We start from the raw sequence: 20,117 nt of genomic DNA on the forward strand, positions 1-20,117 counted from the left end.
TTGTTGCCAGTAGTGGGGATTAGAAATATCTGGGTTCTGTAGCAAAGGCTCCATTTACTTGCCTTCCTCTGTCCTGTTGTGGGCTTTAAAAACCTGTTTTTTGCTCTGTCACTGCCTCCTATGCTCCATTTCTAGGTTGTCCAATGTCTTGCAGAGGGGAGTGTTTCCAAAGCTGCACTACTGCTCTTACACCATCCAGCAGCAATGGCCCACATTGCCCTGCCCTGTGCATGCCCGTGTGTTAAATGCAAACAAGTTACAATGAACCCATTTTACCCCAGTGTAAGGGTCTGCTCATGTCTGGAGCAGGACAGAGTCTGCTCTGTAGCTTTGAACTGCATCAACGAAATGAGAGTACAGCAGATAGATAGATTTCTTTAAGGTTTTGGAATTTCCTCTTTGCTGTTTTCCTCTCTTGCTCTTGACAAGACTCAACCTGATGCAGGAACATTGAAGTCCTGTGTATGAGAAGAGTTAACTACCTTATTTCAATTCAAATTTTGATTTCTAAAAGGTGAGAGCTTTGCTTTTGCACCAGACAATATATAGCACAAAGAGAGCCTGGGTGCAGGGGTAAGAACGATGTGACAAGACATCTTAAAACGCAGGCTGGGGTTTGCATTCAAAACATAGCTATGTAGTTAAACCATATTTGATTAGACTACTGAAAACTCATGACTAGACATAAAATCTCCTTTGTCATACTTATTTGAATTCTTCTTAATTATTTGCTGGAAATTGACAATGTTTTCCAGCCAATGCCAAAGGAGTGATTCATGCCTTCTATGGCTTTCTGAATGCACTAAGAAAGAATATTAAATATTAAATATTAAATGTCCTTGATGATGCTAGGATTCTGAGGCATGGTGAGAGCTGTCACTTTTGTTATTGTTGGAATTTTTGCAGTTATAAATACTGTGTTGCTTATCTGTTTTAAACAGCGAACATCTCAATTCTGCTAACTTGAGCATAGTCAGGCTACATATAGACATGACCAGAGCTGAACCAACCAGTGTAATTGAATTAATATCTTGATTTAGGATGAGGTAGATTAAATCCATTATTTGGAGGTATTTGCAGAAAACTGCTATGCAAACCAGCTCTTGAGCTGAAATCATAACATTTTCTGCAAGCAAAATTCTGAAGCCTGCAGATTCTGAATGTGTAACTGTACTGTAAGACGTACTTTACAAATCTAAGCCAGTAATATGTCAATGTCCTATCAATAATACCCGTTTATTTAATGATACAGAAATTCTTCCATGCAGTAGGCTGGCTCCATGTCTTTGACTTCTTTCTTTTTGTTCTTCTAATAGCAAAACTATTGAATATACATACGCTGAATAGTTACTCTGTGAAAAAGTCCAGGTGTAGTTGAAATTTTGAAAATGACACTTTAAAGTGAAGTGAAGTTGGATGCCTTAAGGTTTAAACAGCGGCAGTTGGGAATATGTGCAGGTACAAAAATAATTCTGCCTTCACAAAAAATGAAAGGTGTAGTAAGTAGAGTCAAGATTTTTCAAGTCAAGAATAATGGGTATCTTGTTTGTATCTTCTAGGAGCTTCTGCCTAAGTTAAGCCTAAATTCAGGAAGGGTCTTGGGTCATGGTTTCACTATGCAAAGTCTTTGTAAGAAGACAAGGTCAAGGAACTTCTGTCCTTTGGAGCATGGTCCTGTCCCCATTCCTCCAGCCTATATATGTTTAGGGGGCCAGGCTGGGAATTAGTTGGTAAGCTTACCCATTAAAAAAAAAATCTTAAAAGAAATTCTTTTTAAGTCAAAAATCAGTTCTCTGATCCAGTTGAGAGTCTGGTCACATGAAAAATGTTACTGAATTAGTGCAGGTGACAGAACAGAAGGAGCAAAAAGAAAGGAGAAACAGGGAAAAGGATGATATTGCTGCCAAACTGTTTATCATGAAACCACAGCACTACGCTCCAAAATACCTTTTCAGTTCCTGAATTAGGCTCTGATTCAAAAAGGCACTTAGATATATGATGTAGCCCATCTCTAATCAGGAAGGCATTTCACCACTTGTTTAACTCCATGCTCGTTTAAGTACTTTATAATCAGGGGCCAATGGTGGAGGGGTAATTCCTTGATTCAGGGCTTTTGGGACCTTTACTCAAATTATCAGTGTCCAGTGACTCCCCCAGCAGCAGCAGCACTGCAGATATAAAGGCTGGCCAGCATAAAATCCTGCATAGCCATGCCTGTGCAAAGTAGCAGTATTGCCACTGTCCCATTGACACCCACAAGGAATTTCTTCCATCTGAATAAACTGGCTGAAATGCAGGCACGCAGATGCATTTCAGCACTAAGGTGGGTGGGAGTTAATGAGCGAGCCTGGGCCCTATGATTACAATGCTGCCCCAGCTCACTGCCACACTGTGAAAATAAATAATCGCAACCGCCCCAGCAGGTCTGCTGGGGACTCCAGTGACGGGGTGAAGGTGGTGCCAGATATGGAAAAAAACCAAAAAAAAACCCCAGGAAACTGCATATGGTCTTTTTTCTGCTGCTTCTACCCTCAGGCAGAAGAGCCTAGCTGAGTGCATGACATGTCTTTGCATGTCTTAAATGCTCCTTTACCACATGGCAGAGCTAATTATCATTAGCCTGAACAGTGGCAGGGCTCATCCCAGTTTTGTGGCTGAGCAGAGGCTGGGGGAATGAGTCAGTGCCATTGATGAAAAACCCTGACATTCGTGGTTTGATGTTGGATTTCTGTGTCTCGTGTAGTGCCACTAGCTCTGCTTTTGATTAGGATGAAAGAAACTCAGTGTCTCACATTTCACTTGAAGATGAAAAGACTCAGAAAACCTTTTGGTTCCCCTGAAATAACAGCCCATTTCATGGCAGTTTTCAGTTTCAATTACTGGCTGTAGCTATTTAAAGTATAAACATCCCTTGAAACGGCCATTGTAGTTGTGTTGTTTTTTCAAATCACTGTTTCTGCAAGCCATATCTGTTGGACTTACAGAAAGTATGTTCCTGGTGTAAATGCCTGGTGTAAAAGTGCACATGTGATGTCAATACAGAAAACAGTGCCACAGAGGCAACATGAGCTCTCCCAAATGTTTTCACAAGCACTGAAGTTTCTATCCTGTGCTCCAGACATTTCCAAGAAATGTACTACTGTGAGGACCTGCTTCTGACACGCCTACTTGTACAGTGCAATAATTCCAGTATAGTTGTTTTGGCTTGAGGTTACGGAGATGGTTTGAATACAGCCTCTTCATGTCCCTGTCTGAGGGTAGGGGGTCTTCCCACAGCAGCCCTCTTATACCAAATGAATTAAGCACACTAATGAATCTGCTGACATTGACATATTTACCCTCATGTCGAAGGCTGAATATGTGCTTAGAAGTTTGTATTTTTACTGCTCATGTCTTCCTGCGTTTTCTTATGGGCTTGATGTTTTTTCTTCTCAGTCACATATGGCTGCAAATGGCCAGAGGGTTTAAAAAAAAATAAAGGGGAAAAAGGTGGTGGGAATGGGCAGAGACATACAAACAGCGCTAGCATACGTATCCTGTTTGCTTTCCATCAGATGAAAAATGGGATGTGTGTGTGTGCAAGTCCTGTCCCATTTTAACATTTGCAGTTCCAGCGACAGGACCAGTATAGAAACAAAATAAAGGTTTCTCCTTGTGCCATTTGAGCTGAGAGATGAGGTTTCTAGGGAAGGCTTTTGGAAGGACTCAAAGGGAGTTAGTGCTGGCATCAATCCAAGGGAGATGGATTAAGGAGGGGAGATTGGTGAAGCACTGAAAGGAGAAATAAATGAATCGTTTGCACCATGTGTGATAGCCCACTCTTCCCACACCATGGCTGCTGGCAGTGATGCTGCTTATTGGGCCTGCTCACTTGCTTTGGGTCACCCCCCATCTTTAAATAGTGCACTTACTTAATTTGAAGAAAGTGCCTGCAATCAATAAAAAGAGATCCTTTTATCTTCCTCATCAATCTCTTGTTAATGAACACGTACTTTTTTTCTTTTTAGCTTCTTGGTTACAATGCTTTTAATTTCTCAATGTATGGGGGAAAAAAGGGAGTGCAATCAAACACATGATGGAGCAGCTGATGCCATATATTGCTGCTTGCTTCTTTCTGAAGAATGGGCATGTTCTTAAAGGAAAGCAGTGGTCTGGGGGGAGATCACTTGCCCTGCACTGATGTGTGGTCCTCTGAGCATCCTTTCTTAAACTGTGATCCAGCAGCGCCATGAATAACCACTTGTGAAGACATACTTTACTTTCCTAATGTCCCAGTACTTGCAAGAAAGTAGATAATTCTTAGAGAATCTTCTTGTGGACTACTGGGACTTTATTTAAAGCAGATGGATATTTGAAATCCAATGGCTTCCATGAGAATGACTCACCAAGCCTGATTTCCAAAACCTTCAGCAGATTTGGATCTGATTATGGCATGACTGAAGGGTCAGCTGAGTCAAATGGTACTTGCTGCTCTAATTTGCAGGATCTCATCAGTTATGATCACGTATCTATTTAAGCTTCATTCACATCTTTGTGGCTGGTCAGAGAGAATGGTCCTCTGCAGTTTGGTAATATAAAATCAACCTCCTTTTAGGACCCGTAAATCCAGAGGAACAGATACAGCTTGTTCATCCTCATCACAGGCTGGAGGTTAATGCTGACTTTGGCTTTGTGTCTTTCCTTGAGTCTTTTGGGAGTGGAACTTAGCAAAATAACACTTGATTCTTTGCAAAAACACTCCACAAAATAAAATTACAGTTTTGTAAGCCTCTGAGTTTCAACCTGTCACTTACATATGGCAAGAGTCCAAATCTCAGTCACAGATTAGCTTCATTAGTGTAGAATCACACTACTTCTTCCTCTAAGCCAAAGAGACCCAAGCCACATAATAATCAGAAATAAATCTTTGCACAAAGACCTAACCTAATTACAAACAGGCAAGTAATTTCCTTCCTTATCCTTCTATATTGCCCACCAATTGGCTACCCTAGTAAAACTTTGTTACCTCCAAGGTCATGCTCCCTCTTGTTTTCTTCCAGGGTCTCCCTTTCCATTAACCAATTGCTGGCTCTTTTCCAAGGCATTCATCTCCTCCAGCCTGGGCTAGAACCCATGTTTAAGCACAGCATGCCAGTGCTAGCGTGTCACTACAGAAATGTAGAAGGCTCAAAACTGCAGCTGCAGGAAAGTATTTCTGCATTGCTTTGGGGGGGAAGGGGAGCAGAAAGGACCCCCAAAACCAGTGAACTGTACCTTCAGTTTACAGTCGTATCTTCAGACCCAAAATGAGAGACCATCAGCCTTTACCGCAGCCACGAGAGCTGGCACGAAAGACGGCGTGCTCCCTTACCAACCCAGATGCGGTAAAGAGCGTGGGGTTGCATTTTTGTCCAAAAGGTCCTGAGAGAAAGCAGCCCCGCACAGTATCGGGTTGCAGCATCCCGGGCAGGCTGTGTCCTGGCCCTGGCTTTGGCCACATGTGGAGCGGGGCCAGGGAAGCAGCCTGGCCGATGATTCAGCATTGCCTTTCTCCCTTGTTGGCCGGGGAATAACAGGAGCCGCCAGGCACCTCCGAAGGCAGGGTGCCGCCCTGCTCTTCTCGCCGCAAGCCCCAGCACCCCGCAGCTTCAGCGGGGCTGGGAAGGTGAAGCGGCTCTGCAGGCTTCCCTGGGGAGGGGGACGTGAGGAGGTGGAGGTCTGAGCAGAGCTGGCTGCGCGATGCTGAAGCAGGCAGCCTGCGCGCCAGGTCTGGAGGTGCCGCGGGGGAAGGGACCTGCAGCAGAGGAGGGTACTGCAGCCTGGAAGGGAGCCAGGCCCCACGGAGATGCTGCGGCCGCAGAGGCGGCGGGAGGGGCTGGAGGTGGCTGCGTGCCGGGAGGAGATGGTGCAGGCAGGCTGGGCCCTGGCCGGTGGAGGAGAGCATGAAAAAGCAAGGGAGGTAGCAGAAGCTATCCTGCCTCCCTTTAGCCAGGAGGGCTCGGGGGGGACAGGCGAGACCCCTTTAGCAGAGCCCTTCCCCGGTCCCTGCGAGCTCACAGCCCCTCCAGCAGCAGGCTGAGGAGGGGGGCAATGCACCCACATTCAGGGGAGCCCCTGCAAGTGGCCCCACGGGGCTCCTGGGACAAGAAGCTCTGAGGTTTCATGGGGCACTGTGCATGCAGAGGTGACAGCCCATGATCTGAACCGGTAATAATCCGTCTCTCCGTCCAGCTATGTAGCATTGTGCATGATTACTTTAACTTCATGGCGACCCTTGTAAGGAAGGAAGGAAGGTGCAAGATCTCCACATGCATTTCTGTTTACCTCAGCACCAGAAAGATGTGAGCAAAGCAGAAACATAATTTAGAGAGCAGTTAAATGTGGATAGGCTGGAGAGTAGTGAAGATTACAGAAGACTGAACACAGGCAGTTTGCCTGGAAGGCCAGTGCAGGGAAGATGCAGACAGGGTAGTGGATTAAACACAAGCTCAGGGCAGCGTCAGCAGGGAAAATTGTCTTACTGGAAATAGGAAGGTTGAAAAATTACACACGGATAAAGAAGGCAGGACATTTTTAAAAATTTGTGCCAAGCACTCAGATGCTGTAGTATCTCATCTGTGCAATGAAGAGAATATTCCCAGCTGGTTCTCAGCTTGCACTCTGCTTTGAAGAGTGATGCTTCAGCTTCACACCTGAGGAGCAACTTGTGTGTGTGAAAGTATGTATGGTTTTCCCAGATTTATCAGTTAATCTAATAAAAGATACGTCCTTTCTCTAGAAACCTGGCTTACTTGTACCCACAGACCACCACAGCCGTCACGGCAATGCTGCTGAGATGTTATCCTTTCTACAGTGGCTGTGTTGTTACTGCTGTTTGAAATAGGTTTTGAGATACTTGAAAGAGACTGCAGTCACACAGAATATTACCAGCTATGGAGCACAAGTGCTTTGTAATAAGAGGAGCCATGTACGTAAATATGCAATGCAAGCTGTTCATTCTGTCTGAGGTTACTGATCACATCATTAACCTGAGGACCAGACACTTCAGTGGTAATGTAGACTAGATTGTATGATGATTTATCTTTTTACATTCTTCCAGAGAGTGTTATCACTGGCTGTGCTTTAAGGTAAATTCTCCAGGCACTTGAGTGTAGTAGCATCGTGATTACTTCAGTTGGCTACTACAGCCTCACAGGAAGCTTTGTGATCAGACATCCATCAATTAGTCCTTGACATGAGAGTCCATGAAAACACTACAGGATTCATTGAGATTTTGATAAACCATTTTCATGTGCACGTTACTAATGTTCCCATGGAAGTCGGGGCGGGGAGAGTTGGAGGCAGAGAGAGGAGATGGGTAGAAATAGACGTCTTTTTTGTCACTGCCGAAAATATGTAACTACAAAGGAAATTACCTTTCAGATGCCTGACTAAGGTACCAGCAAAAATGAGTTCAGGGCCATCTGTAGCACTTGATTCTTTGTTTCCTTATACATCCTGCAGCCATTTATGCTAAGGAGAAAGCGGGATTCATGCTGCCAAATCTTCAGTGCAAATGCTTTCACAAAGTCCAAGGAACTGGAAATTGTGTTAAAAGCCCCTCTCCTTTTATACATATGTCTGTATTGTTACACAGGTGTACTTTTCTGTGGGAGACAAAAGATACTGGGAATAGAGCTGGTTCTAATCTTACTTTCATTATGTTAACTGGACTGTTGATTTACCCCTGCGTTACACTGCACTGGTGGAAATGGGAGTTAGTGCTAGGTATTGGTAGAGGTGAGGAATGACAGGCAAATTTAAGAACAAAGTGGAAGTCTTGTTAATAATAAAATTCTTTCATTTTTTTCTTTCTTTTTTTTTTTTTTTTTAGTCTAAGGGAGAGTGAGGATATATGCTAGCAGCATGCCAGCTCTTGAAAAGTATGTTCAGGAGCTGGCTTCAGTGTGAAGTCTTTGCTTTTTTGGTTTTGGAGGGTTTTGGAAAGGAGGTGGGAAAATGGAATATAAAAAAAAAAATTATGCAAACGTCTTTGTAATAACTTAAATGCAAATTTGTCAGAGGCGGGAATGGTTTTGTTTTGGTTTTTTTCCTCTGCTTGACCTAAGATGCATCCCAGCACTATCCCTAGTGAATGAAACTTATTCAGGGGCTTGGAAAGAAAAGCTGTCTCTAGGTGTCAGGCAGGGAGAAACTGCTGCTGGAAAGCGGTCTTCCCCCCGGGAGAGATCGGATATCAGACTGTGCGAGCCCAGTCCAACCCAAAGAGCTCCCACCGACACCCGGTCCTCGCCGGAGGACCGTGTCATCGATGGCCGCCGCCTCTGGCCGCGCTCCGGCTGGAGAGAGAGAGCAGGCAGGAGTTGCGCGCCTGCCCGCTCCCTCCCTTTGATTTGATGGCCTTTATTCCCCCTAATTGGATAAAATAGGAAGTCACTGACAGTCCTGCGTTGCTGGGTGTACTGATTTCCCTCAGACCAGCCCTGCAGAGGGCGGGGGGTGGGGTAGGGGAGGAAGGAGCGAGTCTGTACATCAGGGAAACAGGCTGCGCGGGGGCTGGGGGAGCGGGGCGGGGGGGGGGGGTGGGGGTGCGGTGGGGGGAAGGAGGAAAGTGAATGAGCGCTCAAGAAGGACAAAGAGGGAGGGGAGAGAAAGGGAGTTACCACCGTCTTGGCATCGCTCTTCCTTTCAAACCTCTGTGTAATGATATTGTTTGCAGTGATGCTCAGACAGCGAGCACCTGCTGCTCTGTAATGATTCAGCCTCTTTCAGCCGCCGCTGTAACACGACAGGATGCTGCTGCTACTGTCACTTCTGCCGCTGCCGCTGTTGTTACAGATTTTGCTTTTGCTCCTTCTACCGCATGACAATTGTTTTCCTCGTCTAAGCAGATACCAGCCTCAGATGCTCAAGGTGAGAGTCTTGCCTTTCGCTCTGGGCTATTGGTTCACTTAATCTGGTCAATTTGTTCGGTGTTCGTGGTTTTCTTTCTCCCACCACCCTCCTTCCCCCTGTTTTGTTTTGTTGTGCTTGCTTTTGGGGGATGTTTCTTCCCTCCCGCAGAAGAGCTGGAATTGCTTGAGAGGCGTTTAAGGAATTATAAAAGTGGCCAGCAAACAGGAGCTCAGTAATTGTGAAGCTACTCTTGCTTCAGAGAGGCAGAGCGAGCGACAGAGGGCTCGGGGGCAGGGGGGGACAGGGGGGATCTCATTTTTCCTGTGCATTACTCCTCTCCCAGTTTGGATGAAGTTGCTGAGCTCGGACCCTTTGTTGACTCCCACTCTGTGATTTTTGCAGAGTACTGTGACTATTACTACCATCTCTTTTTGTCTGTGTCTCACAGTAATGGACTGTGATAGAGTTAAGGCCTTTTGGAGGTGAGCTGTTTGAGAGCTGATGCTTAAACATGTCTGAAGTAGCTGCCGACACTTTCCCCAGCCCCTCAGCTCAGCTGAGCCCTGATGCATCCCTTGACGGGCTCCCAGCTGAGGAGAACATGCCGGGGACCCAAAGAGAGGACAGGAGGGTCCAGGGGATAGCAGGCCTTGCCGCAACCTGCTGTGTGTGCCTGGAGGCAGAGCGACTGAAGGGCTGCCTCAACTCTGAAAAGATCTGCATCGCCCCTATCCTGGCTTGCCTGCTCAGCCTTTGCCTCTGCATTGCTGGCCTCAAGTGGGTCTTTGTGGACAAGATTTTTGAGTATGACTCTCCTACCCACCTTGACCCTGGGAGGATAGGACAAGACCCAAAGAGCGCTGTGGATCCTACAGCTCTGTCAGCCTGGGTGCCTTCGGAGGTGTATGCCTCACCCTTCCCCGTACCTAGCCCCAACAGCAAGGCTGAAGTGACAGTGCAAAGTGACAGCTCGCTCGTGCCCTCCAAACCATTCCTCCAGCCTTCTCTGTATAACCGCATCCTAGATGTTGGGTTGTTGTCCTCTGCCGCACCTTCGCTGTCACCACCCGCCCTGGAGCCTACCACAGCGTCTCAGGCGCAAGCAACAGAAACCAATCTCCAAACTGCTCCAAAACTTTGTAAGTAGAAGCTATGTGTTTCTTTGTTTTCCTTTCCACACAAAAAAAAAAAAAGGAGGCACTTAACTGTTCTGCAGCTGTCCTCGAGGACATGTGATTGGCATGCAAAGCTTAAATGTACTAAGATGGGTATAGCATGGGTTACCTCCTGACGAGAGCACCTAGGGGCCTCTGAACTTAGTTCTGAGGTGTGCATTGCAATGAAGAGGGCTTCATTTGGGACCTTTGTAGAGTGCCAGTACCACCCTTTTCTCTGCATCCACTTGTAGGGAAGTCAATGTGATTGACTTCAAGGGTTTATCTGATAGCTATACCACATGGTCTATCAGCGTATTTTTCATATAAATTTGATTTGTATCCTGTGCTGAATCTCCCATGTGTGTTCATTTTCTTTGCCTTGCCTGCAGAGCACCTCTGCTACCTCCTTCCTGAAGTCTGTTGCTGGCAAACATCCCTGTCATCCTCCTGAAACCCTCAGGACGCGACAGCGACAGCGTATTTGAAGCAGTTAGAGACTGGGAATTATTAATTTAGCAGTTAGCTTATGATCTTTCCCTTTCTCTTAAGAGCATAGCACGCATTTCTCTGCGTCTTTCCCTTCTTCCAGGAGCTGATTGTTGTTGAACCTGTTCCTCAGACATTGCCTCTGACTTTTGTGGGGCATTTCAGGAAAGCATTCTTGCCGATGCAGGAGGGATCAGTTTCCAAATTAGTCTTTGCTCATCCTTAAAGCAAAAAATACCCAGGGTACCTGGATTATTTTCTCAGTAGTGATCATAAAACATCAAAATACTGCATTGCTGAAGTGTAATTTCTTTGACATTCATCATTTTAACCCATCAAATCCAGAGCAGATCAAGCCAGCAGTTTCTGAGCTGTGTAAAATTGTGCAACTCTAGTAAAAGAGAAGACAGTGCGCCGTTGTGCTGAGAGCACAGGGCTGAGGTTTCCTTTGGAAAGCTGCAGTGATTAGAATGATCGAATTGCCTTGCAGGACCCCATCTCATTTATTCTGCCTCGTGCCTTCCCTGTAATGCCGCAGGATGGCCACCTTGTAGGTGGTACATACTGGACCTCACCCTGGAGCCCTGAAGTCACCAAAGTTAGCTACTGAGTTTAGCCCCACCAAGACTGGATTCAGTATAGATATGTGGCAATTGGATTAGACATAACATTTTGGGCCAACCACCTTGCCAGTGAAAATGAGCATAACTACAGTGATTTCAGTGGCGGTCCTTTCAGCTGAGAGTCAGTCTTGAACAGCAATTCCAGAATCACTGAAAGAAAATTTTAAGTATTCCTGTAGAAGCCCTGCTGCCTTTTGCTTAGATAGTGGGTGACAACCAGCCTTTGGATTATAAGAATTTGTCTGATGGAAACAGTCTAATAGGGAAATATTGCTGTGCAGTTAAATGACAGGGGGCTTTGTCTGTTGTAGGTAAGACATTACTTGAATTATTGGGACACTTAACCACCTTTGCAGTTATATAGAACTATACTAAGTGATTTTTTTTTTTTTTTATCTCTGATGCAGAAAATCTTTTTTTGTAGTGCAAATATCGTAAGTGACATTAAAGATATGCAGCACTTTTTACTTTATAAAGTGACCAGGGGCCACCATCCAGTCAAAATGGCCTCTGTCGTGCAAGAGGGAGAAGCAACCAAAAGCTAGTTATGCCAGGACAACCCTCATCCTCTTGAATTTCCACATGTGAGACAAGCCTTTATAAATAACGTCCTAACTTCACCTCTGGAGTAAATGAAGGGGGGGGAAAAAAGAGTTTCTTTGGAGCAGTCACTGACGAAAAGCCATTATCTGCATTCAGATCTGCTCACATCTGGGAAATAAATCATTGTCCAGAAATTAGGTGATTGGGTTGAGTTGGTTTTTTTACTGTTGCCTTAATTTTCTTAAGGTAAATGTGTTTTAAGGTATCATAGACTTCCAGATAGATACAGACTGAAAGGAGAGGGAGAACTGGCAGCAGGTCAAGTTTGGGTTGCTCTGAGGGAGAAGGTTGTGTAGACGGTATTTATTCTAACTGTGGCACATAATTCTGACTATGGCAAGAGGCTGCAATTCCCTGCAAAGAAAAGGAAGAAAATATAGCTGGAAAACTGTACTGTAGAAGAACTGCCTAAGAATTCAAAGAGGCATGAAAAGAACTTTTTGGACAGCTCTAAAAACACTGTCTTGGGGTTTTTGAAACAGCTGCATTTCAAACACATCATTGTGTTTTATGTAGAGCAAGATTTGTTGGAGAGGTTGACAGATTACATCAGTGATAACTTTTTTTTTTATGAATGCCTTTGACAGCTATAAAATTCTCAGAGAAATGGTTTGGAAAGTAGCATCTGCAAATTGGATTGTCCTTTCTTTTGCTTCTCAGTGTCCTTTTTTCCATTTCAGGCAGAGTGAGGTAACTTGTTCCCAGAAAGCCCCTTTTGTGCTGATAATTTTTTTTTTTCCAGTACAGAAATAAAAAAGAACTGACACATCTCATATTCTGTGGCTGATGTATTGTTTCTGAACCAAGCCCTTCCATGAGTTTCCAAATCCTTTTCTCTTCTTCTCCTCTCTTTTCTGTCTTACTCAGCATATTCCCCTTAAAGCTGTATCCTTCAAGGTCATAGTCTGCAGAGAGCTAATTGATTCTTCTTTCTCCTGGAGCCTGGGAGAGAAAGCAGAAGAGAGACAATCCTAGTAATTGTGTCTGGTGCATTAGAGTCAAGACTGGTCTCACCCCTATTATTATACTTTGCCCTTTATCAATACAGAAATAATCTCTTCCTTTCTGTTTGGTTTACGTTTTATATTGTAATATCATTTCTCCTTTGATGAAACAAAAAGGAAAGGTGAATGTTTTAAAGCACTCCCATATTTAGGAAGCGTGTCAATCTTAGCATAATTACACCAGAGAAGATTTCATTACAAGTGGGATACAATATTACGCGCCAACCTACAATCTCCCTCCCTCTGAGAAGACATGCAGATTGCAAAAGTGCTAACATGTTTCAGGAGCTAAATTTTACTTCTTCCTACACCATCACCTTTAAATACAATTCCACCCTTTACCCAGGCTGGTAATAGACACAGCTCTGTAATACTGTCAAAACTGTGATTCTGTAATAACTGCATCTATACATCTGCAAACCAACCACTCCCCTCTTTACAGGTCTTCCCACTGCCTTCTTTTTGCATTTAAGCAGATTTCTCCCAAAACCACCCGCCAAGGTCTGTATGGGGTTGCCTTTCTGGGGTGACAGCTCTGCCAAAGGATGCAGTATTCCTGCGTTTTGGCTCTGCCCCAAAGCAGAGGTGCCTGAGCTCTTGGCTTTGGGATCACAACTCTCCTGACTTTGTGAGGTGCCACGGGGCACACAAAAGGCAGGCCAGGAGATAGACCACAGCACGAGGACTTTGCTGGAGTGGGTCTCCCCGTGAGCAGAGCAAAAAGCCCGGCAGAGAGCAGGACTCAGAGGATGCGCCTCCCCGGCAGCACAGCCGCACTGCCCCTGCGTCCCTTCCGCTTTTGGCTTCCCTGACCACCTCGGGTGCTGTGTGCTGACAGGCCGCGCTGGTGGCCAGCAGGTGACCAACAGGCACATCTGCATCTCCCAACCTCTGTGCCCACTGAGTTGTACTGGTTGTAACACGCAGAGGTGGGTGGGTGGGTGTGTGCAGCACTGGACCTGTGCATGCCCCTCGGGGGCAGGCAGGGCTCCCTCCTACCTCACCAGTGCTGGCCCTTGCCTGGAAAACGTGGCAAAGCAGAGAAAGGGCTGTGCACTGCTGTCAACCACCCCTGACTGGGACTGCTCCCTCTTGTGTTTCTGATTTCTGCTGCCACTTCAGGTGTGCTGGGCCAGCATCAGCAAAGGCTGCTGCTTTCTCTTCCTCGGTAGAAAAAGTGTTAAGAGTGCCTCTGAGGACTGGTAGTGGGTGTTTACCTAGGAAATGGTCTCAGCTCCCCGCCAAAGTTATCCAGGCACAATAGCTGAATTTCTTGTGTCTTTTTAGAGCTAGGGGTGGGAAAAATGGAAAGAAAACTAGCCTGTTCCTTGTTTTGGAATCATACTGTAAATATTCCTTGCAATTTCTTTCTGCTTTTTTCACCTCTGCTTGGTCTTTCTCAGCTCTGCATTTGATGTCCTTTCTCCTATACACAGTGATTTGTGAAAGTCTGTATTTTACCTCTGTGGCAGGCTGGAGGGAGCCTTTCCCTCCAGTTATAGGTGCTGCAGCCCAGCTGAAGGCTTCAATTTATGGACAGCAAGGGTTTGTTCATAGCAGCTTCACATGGTGTTTGTTCCTTTTCTTGAAACAGTCTAATTCTGACCCATGCTCTGCAGTTCAAATCCCCATCACGATGCCGTAGGGTTGAGTCCATGCCTGGCAGCCTCTGAAAGTGTCAAGGTCAGGGATGTCTCAGAGAGCCGCAGGGGACTGTACTCACAGGAGGGGAGAGCAGATGATGCAGCACAGGCTGTATACCAGCTTTTTCTACGCTCACTGTTATTATGCAGGGCAGCGCCACAAGGGAGATTGCTTTTTCCCCAAAGCTTGAAGATGCAGGAGGAGAGCACCTTAAAGCAGATGTTGCTCCATTTCTGATACAGTATTGATGTTGATTAGCTTCAGACACCTGACTTAAGTGCCTACATTAGGAAGCTAGGCGGCCTTCGGCTTCCTATTCAGCATAAAGGGAGAGACCTCTCTCAGGCGATTCCCAGCGTGAGTCTAGCTAGCAGGAGTACCTCTCTTTCTCCAATTAATGTATAGGGAGACTAACCTTGCAATTCAGTTTCTACGTTAAATGTCTGCTATACAATATGAAGACTTGTTTTGAAAGCCATGACTTTTCTTTGACATGTCCTGTGAATTAACAATGTCTTGTCACAGGGAAGTTATAATTAATCATGGTTAAGATACCAGACAAGTTCTGAGCCTAACTCAAGAGCGTAATAAAGAGACGCTGATCTCAGTAAGCCCTGGAGACACAACTGGGCCTCCATTAGCAAGCAGCAATAAAGCAAGTGCCACTGTGCTGAGCCAGCCAGTCTGTATTTCCCTGAAACACTTCTTTCTCTGCTTTCCCAAAGGTCATGGTGGCTTACAGATGTATATACTTGTGGCAGGAACACTCAGAGTAGAGTGGGATTGGGACTGATGGGGTGAGATGCACAAGATGCTGCAATTTTTAGGGAGTTCAGGTCCATTAAGCCTTCTAAAGTGATAACTGAGACTTCCTCTCCCCAGCCCAGTTAGTCACACTGTCTTTAAAATGCCCTCAACAAGCACACAGTTTGTTCAGACTAATTTATTGTTTTGTTTCTTTTTGTATCTCTACCATCCCCCTTTTTAACATTCGTTGCTTGCATAGGAACAGTTCTTCTATTTAACATGTGAAGGACTGAACTGATCGGTCCTGCGTTTCTTTCTCTTGTTCAAGCACCCCAAATTCATGGCTTTCAAAACTACCACATGGGTGTGGTGTTTCTTTCGTGCACCATGCATCATGTGCAGAACATGATGGAGAAAAAGCACTATTTCCTGAAGTATTTTCTTTTAATAACAGTCTGAATTTCTCAGTGCAAAATAGTAGCATGCACTTGTATTTCTTTTTAAAAGCTTCATTTTACTTTGTAAACTTCACTGAGAATAACATGTATTCATGCTACATGGAACTTCTGCATGGTCTCCCTCCTCATTTATATACATATGAGTATGTGAGTATAGAAAATACAGTAGGTATATGGAGTATATGGCCATCGTTTCTTTATTAAAAATTACATCTGGGACTGTACTGCATCATAAGTTTCTAAGCAAAACTGATTAAAAATTGATGTCATAACAAAACCCAGTGTTTGGATTTCCACCGCAAGGGACTGAAATTATCATCCTTCAGTATCTATTGTACTTTTAAGTGAAGTATTTTATTTCCTATTCACGCACTGCAAATAAACACACACAGCAGCCCACCTCAGATTTGTAGTGCCTAACTTTCGGGTGCAGAGAAACCTTGGGGAACTTTCTCAGCATCAGATGACAAGGCAGAATTTGGCTTGCTGGAGGCTAAGTAGCAGGTTAATTGTGATGCAGAGGTGGAATGATATAAATGAACGTTTTCATCATTTGCAGTCTTGCTAATGGAAATGCAATGGATTTGCTGCAGAAATCCAACTCGGAATCAATAGCAATGCAATGAGGCAGCTGGTTCAGGGAGAGCACATGCGATGCCAATCTACTGCAGACAGTACCTGGGCAGAGATTGCTCTGGCTCTCTGTCAGGAAAGGGCAGACAGCGCTAGAAGATGCCATGGCAGGTGATGAAAGACTTCTGAAAGGAAAAAGCCTGCTTCACCTAGGATCGAGCGGTGTTAGGCTTTCTCTGACTGAGGGAAAAGAATTGTTTTCTTTGAGGAATTCAGATCTGTTTGGATCCAAAGATGTCTTTTTTGCTACAAGGTACTAAGTTAAGCAAAGGCAGGAGTCTTTGTGCTTCAGGTCATGTTCAGGCCACATGAAATCAAGGAAGGACTGAGTCATGGTGCGTAACTTTGCAGACAGGTAGGCAGTTTTAGAGTATTTCCTGCTAAGGGTTTCTGCCCTCTTGCTCCCCAGGCAGACCATGGAGAGGAGCAGGCACTGCCTTTTTGTGGATTGCTTTATAGTAGGCACACTGGCTACCTTTACTGTTTATACTGCAGGGAGCCCAGTTTCCTGGAGAGTGAGCACTGTGAATCACATCTTGATCTTTCACATTAAAATGTTATATGAAGTACCAGACTCAGTAGGAGGCACACATTAAACTCAAGAGCCGGAGCATGACCGTTGTTTTGCAATTAGAGATCTCTTGAAAGCAGCAAGGGAGAAATACCTATGCATTATTTTTGGACAATGTAATGTCTGCTTATTTACAGCCTGTCCTGCCTCATCCTGTCTGTCATCCCCACCCCCCCATCCCCAGTATAGTCTTAGTCACTGAGACAAAAGGAAAGGTTTTAGCGGGGGAAAAATGGGCAGGAACAAATCCAGTGGGACATTGCTGGCTGCCACGCAGGGCTACTCTAAGCTAAACCAGAGGCAAGGTCCATCCAGCTCTGGGCAAGATCGGTAGTATTGTGGCATCCATCTATTACCTTTGCTCCTGTATTGTTTTATTATGAAAGCCTTGTTTTATTATATATCTTCTCACAGAGTATATTCAGCTTTTTCACATACGCTTTTGCTACCCCCTCCCCCACTTTTTCTTTTTTATATCTATGCTTCATCCTGGAACTTGCTGGCAGTGCATTCTCATAACTCAGACAGCTTTTTATTTTGGCAATGAATATCGCTTCAGTTTTTGAGATGAAAGGAAATCAATACTGGGTTGGTAGTCACATGGCACTGGGGGGAGTATGAAGCTATGATCTTAAGCATGATTTGTGACATAGTTCAGTATTTCTATGGAATTCCTGAAAGAGATTTGAATTTTACAATTTTTAACAGTCAATTAATTCATGTGATTAGACAGATCAAAGGAGAAAAAAAGAGTATCATCAAGCTTGTTCAAAAGCCTTTCTCTTATGCAAAAAAAGACAAGACTCCGAGATCATAAAAGATGACTTGAATCTTCTAAGGTGTGAAGCTGCTGGAACTGCGTCTCAAGAAGAGAAACTTATGCTTCTCACTATACTAAATTAATCTGGATAATTAATTTAGTTTTTCAGCTGGAATAAAATGGCCTGAATTTTCACTGGCATAAAGGTTCTTAGGTCCATAGCCCTGTAAGACCTAGCAGAGCATTGGGATGCTCTGGTCCATGACCTACATGACAGAGTATCTTCCTGACTAAGGTTTCTCCCAGACCCCCACCGGTTGTGGTGTGAAGACTGAGAGCGAGACAGTGTCTGCTTTTTCCCTTATTCTAGCTTTGCTTTTAAGCAGAACTGCCTACTTTGACTTTGAAAATATGTGTTTGTATTCTGGCCATTCGTTCATTTACACCTTTCTCTTCTAGATTAAAAAGCTCTTCCGTGCCATGTATTTTCCCCTCACAAAGGTGCATATACACTATAATCAGCTCAGCTTTGGATAAGCCTTTTTGACAGGACAGGCAGGCTGAGCTCCATAATTCTCCCCATGGAGGGAATTGTTTTCAGTCCTTGAATTATTTCATCCCCCTTCACGCTTTCTTAGTTTTCAGACAAATAGAGCTATAATTTTGATATGATACTTATACATGGGCTAGTCCAAAATCCCAACGAAGGACAACAAAATCTGCTCAGTGTCTTGGTCACTGTTCAGAAGCACCGAAGATGCATGAAGTAGCACCAGTGTCTGTTTAATATTTTAAGCAGTAAATCAGTAATAATGTCCAGAGCAGAAGACTCATGTCTCACACATGCAAGGGCCCTCACTGTTCTGCTTCTTGACCCCCAAGGTCGCATGCTGTTTCTTACTGGGGTGGAACAACAAACCTAAGAGCCAGTCAAGGGAAGAAAAGACAAATATTGCCCGTCCTTGGCAATGCTGTGTGCATTTTAGGAGGAGTTTCAGCTCTGTCATTCCCCAGCTGGTTCTGTGCTGCTCTGAAGGATGCCCTCAGCAAGGCTTCTTGGGTGAACAGGAGGTCGTCTCAATGGTTTTAACTGTGCAGGCTCCCCTAATCACTTGACTTCTGCTCACACTTTCAAAGATTTCTCCCTCTGGGCTCTGCTGACACTTCTCCCATTGTTGGCCCAAGGACCTCTGCATCAGTTTGCCCTTTATTCAGTTTATTGTCTCAGCTCTTCCAACATTTGGTTCTTCCTTCCAAAAGCAGAAACAGCCCCAGAGCATGGATTTGTGGGAGAAAAGGATTTTGGTGTTTGTGCATCGCTCCTGTCTACACAGCTTAACGACACTTTTCTTATGTGATGGATTCTTTTGCATTTCTGTCCTACAGGGGGTCTGCTGCATGGACTCAGCCTGATAGGGTTGCATGACACCCAAGCATCTTTTATCATCACAGGACATGGGAATTAAGGAGCATGATCATATCAAGAAAGTCACAATGACTAATAATTTCAAGATAGCCGGGACTTTCAAGACATTTTTATATTTTCAAGATAGCTTTTCTTGGGCTGTTGGTGTGCTTATCACGACGGTTAGCAATGTGAAGGTAATGCTGCCTTAGCAAGGGAAATGACATGTGTCAGGGTGAGAGAGACAACTGTAGGGGAATGGAAGAATGATCATTTCTGTATCGTCTGAGCTGGTCAGGGAACAAACTAGTGAGCGTGTTGTTAGGGTTTTAGGAATTAAAGAGCACAAGAGAAGAGGGATGACAAAAGGCTTCCTGCTGTGTTGATACAGGGGCTTGGAGAGGCTTGAGCTCATACTTGCAAGAGAGGAACATCATTAAGTAGCCAGGAAAGTGCCAGGAAACTGGGAAGAAGTGGTTGTATCTGCCAAGCACAGGAGAGCAGGGGAGGTCTGATCCTTTCTCGACTGGAATAAAGCAGGAAGAATCTGTTGCCCAATGCCACAGGTACCTGCAGTCTGCCTGGGACTTGCAGGAGATCCCAAAGCAGCTTTTCCCCCTGCTGAGGGGCTGGACTATGAATACAGTCATCCATTCTTTGGCCATGCTGCATTTCTAAGGGAGCCTCTGCAGGGCAGATCCTCTTGCCATCCAGCCATGCTGAGCACGGGCTCCTCACTGATGCTGAGGTCCAAGGAAGTACCCTTCGCACCCTGCTTTCCCCAGCCTCCCTGAGGGCTGGAGCCACTCTGCTCTGCCTGTGCAGCGAACGCTGCAAAGTGGCTCTCTGTCACTGAATTACCCCCCATCATTTTGTTCAAAAGCCCTTGTTGCACTACACCCATTGCCTCATGGAGGTTAGTCAGCCAGCCCTACTTTTTGGAGACTTTGATTTAGTATTGATAGATTTTGAAGGTTATTGTAACAATTTTTGCAAACTCCTTCAGCTGTGTAACTTTCGTGACGTACGGCTGTGTATGTATTCTGTTTGTGTGCAAAGAAAGGCTGTGTTTCAGGATCAAAAAGCATTATGCAATAATGCATTAGCACACAGAGTCTTTTCTTCAAAGTCAGTTAACAGAAAGATACCTCA

At 44.9% G+C, this 20,117-nt stretch overlaps 2 protein-coding genes across 15 annotated transcripts in view; both read left to right on the forward strand.

Annotated features, from left to right (window-relative positions):
• NRG1 (neuregulin 1) overlaps nucleotides 1-20,117 on the forward strand; it is a 522,383-nt gene that overhangs the window by 405,820 nt on the left and 96,446 nt on the right. For 5 of the 14 annotated variants that reach the window (XM_076361760.1, XM_076361757.1, XM_076361759.1 and 2 more), the window contains exons 1-2: nucleotides 8,835-8,892; nucleotides 9,323-10,013. The exons of the other annotated variants lie outside the window; for them this stretch is intronic. In XM_076361760.1, coding sequence (XP_076217875.1) covers nucleotides 9,386-10,013 — 628 coding nt within the window. In that variant the 5' untranslated portion in view covers nucleotides 8,835-8,892; nucleotides 9,323-9,385. Of the gene's footprint in view, nucleotides 1-8,834; nucleotides 8,893-9,322; nucleotides 10,014-20,117 lie in introns of those variants that run through there. 14 annotated transcript variants of the gene reach the window in all.
• On the forward strand, nucleotides 8,706-9,051 carry LOC143172379 (uncharacterized). Its single transcript, XM_076361773.1, has one exon. It carries the CDS (start codon nucleotides 8,773-8,775, stop codon nucleotides 8,932-8,934), a length of 162 nt encoding a protein of 53 aa, XP_076217888.1. The 5' UTR covers nucleotides 8,706-8,772; the 3' UTR covers nucleotides 8,935-9,051.

This window comes from Aptenodytes patagonicus, chromosome Z (assembly GCF_965638725.1).
Source record: "Aptenodytes patagonicus chromosome Z, bAptPat1.pri.cur, whole genome shotgun sequence".
Classification (NCBI taxonomy): domain Eukaryota; kingdom Metazoa; phylum Chordata; class Aves; order Sphenisciformes; family Spheniscidae; genus Aptenodytes; species Aptenodytes patagonicus.

Bases quoted from the DNA above. Each gene is read 5' to 3' on its own strand.
- LOC143172379 (XM_076361773.1), top strand. From the start codon at position 8,773: ATGCTGCTGCTACTGTCACTTCTGCCGCTGCCGCTGTTGTTACAGATT.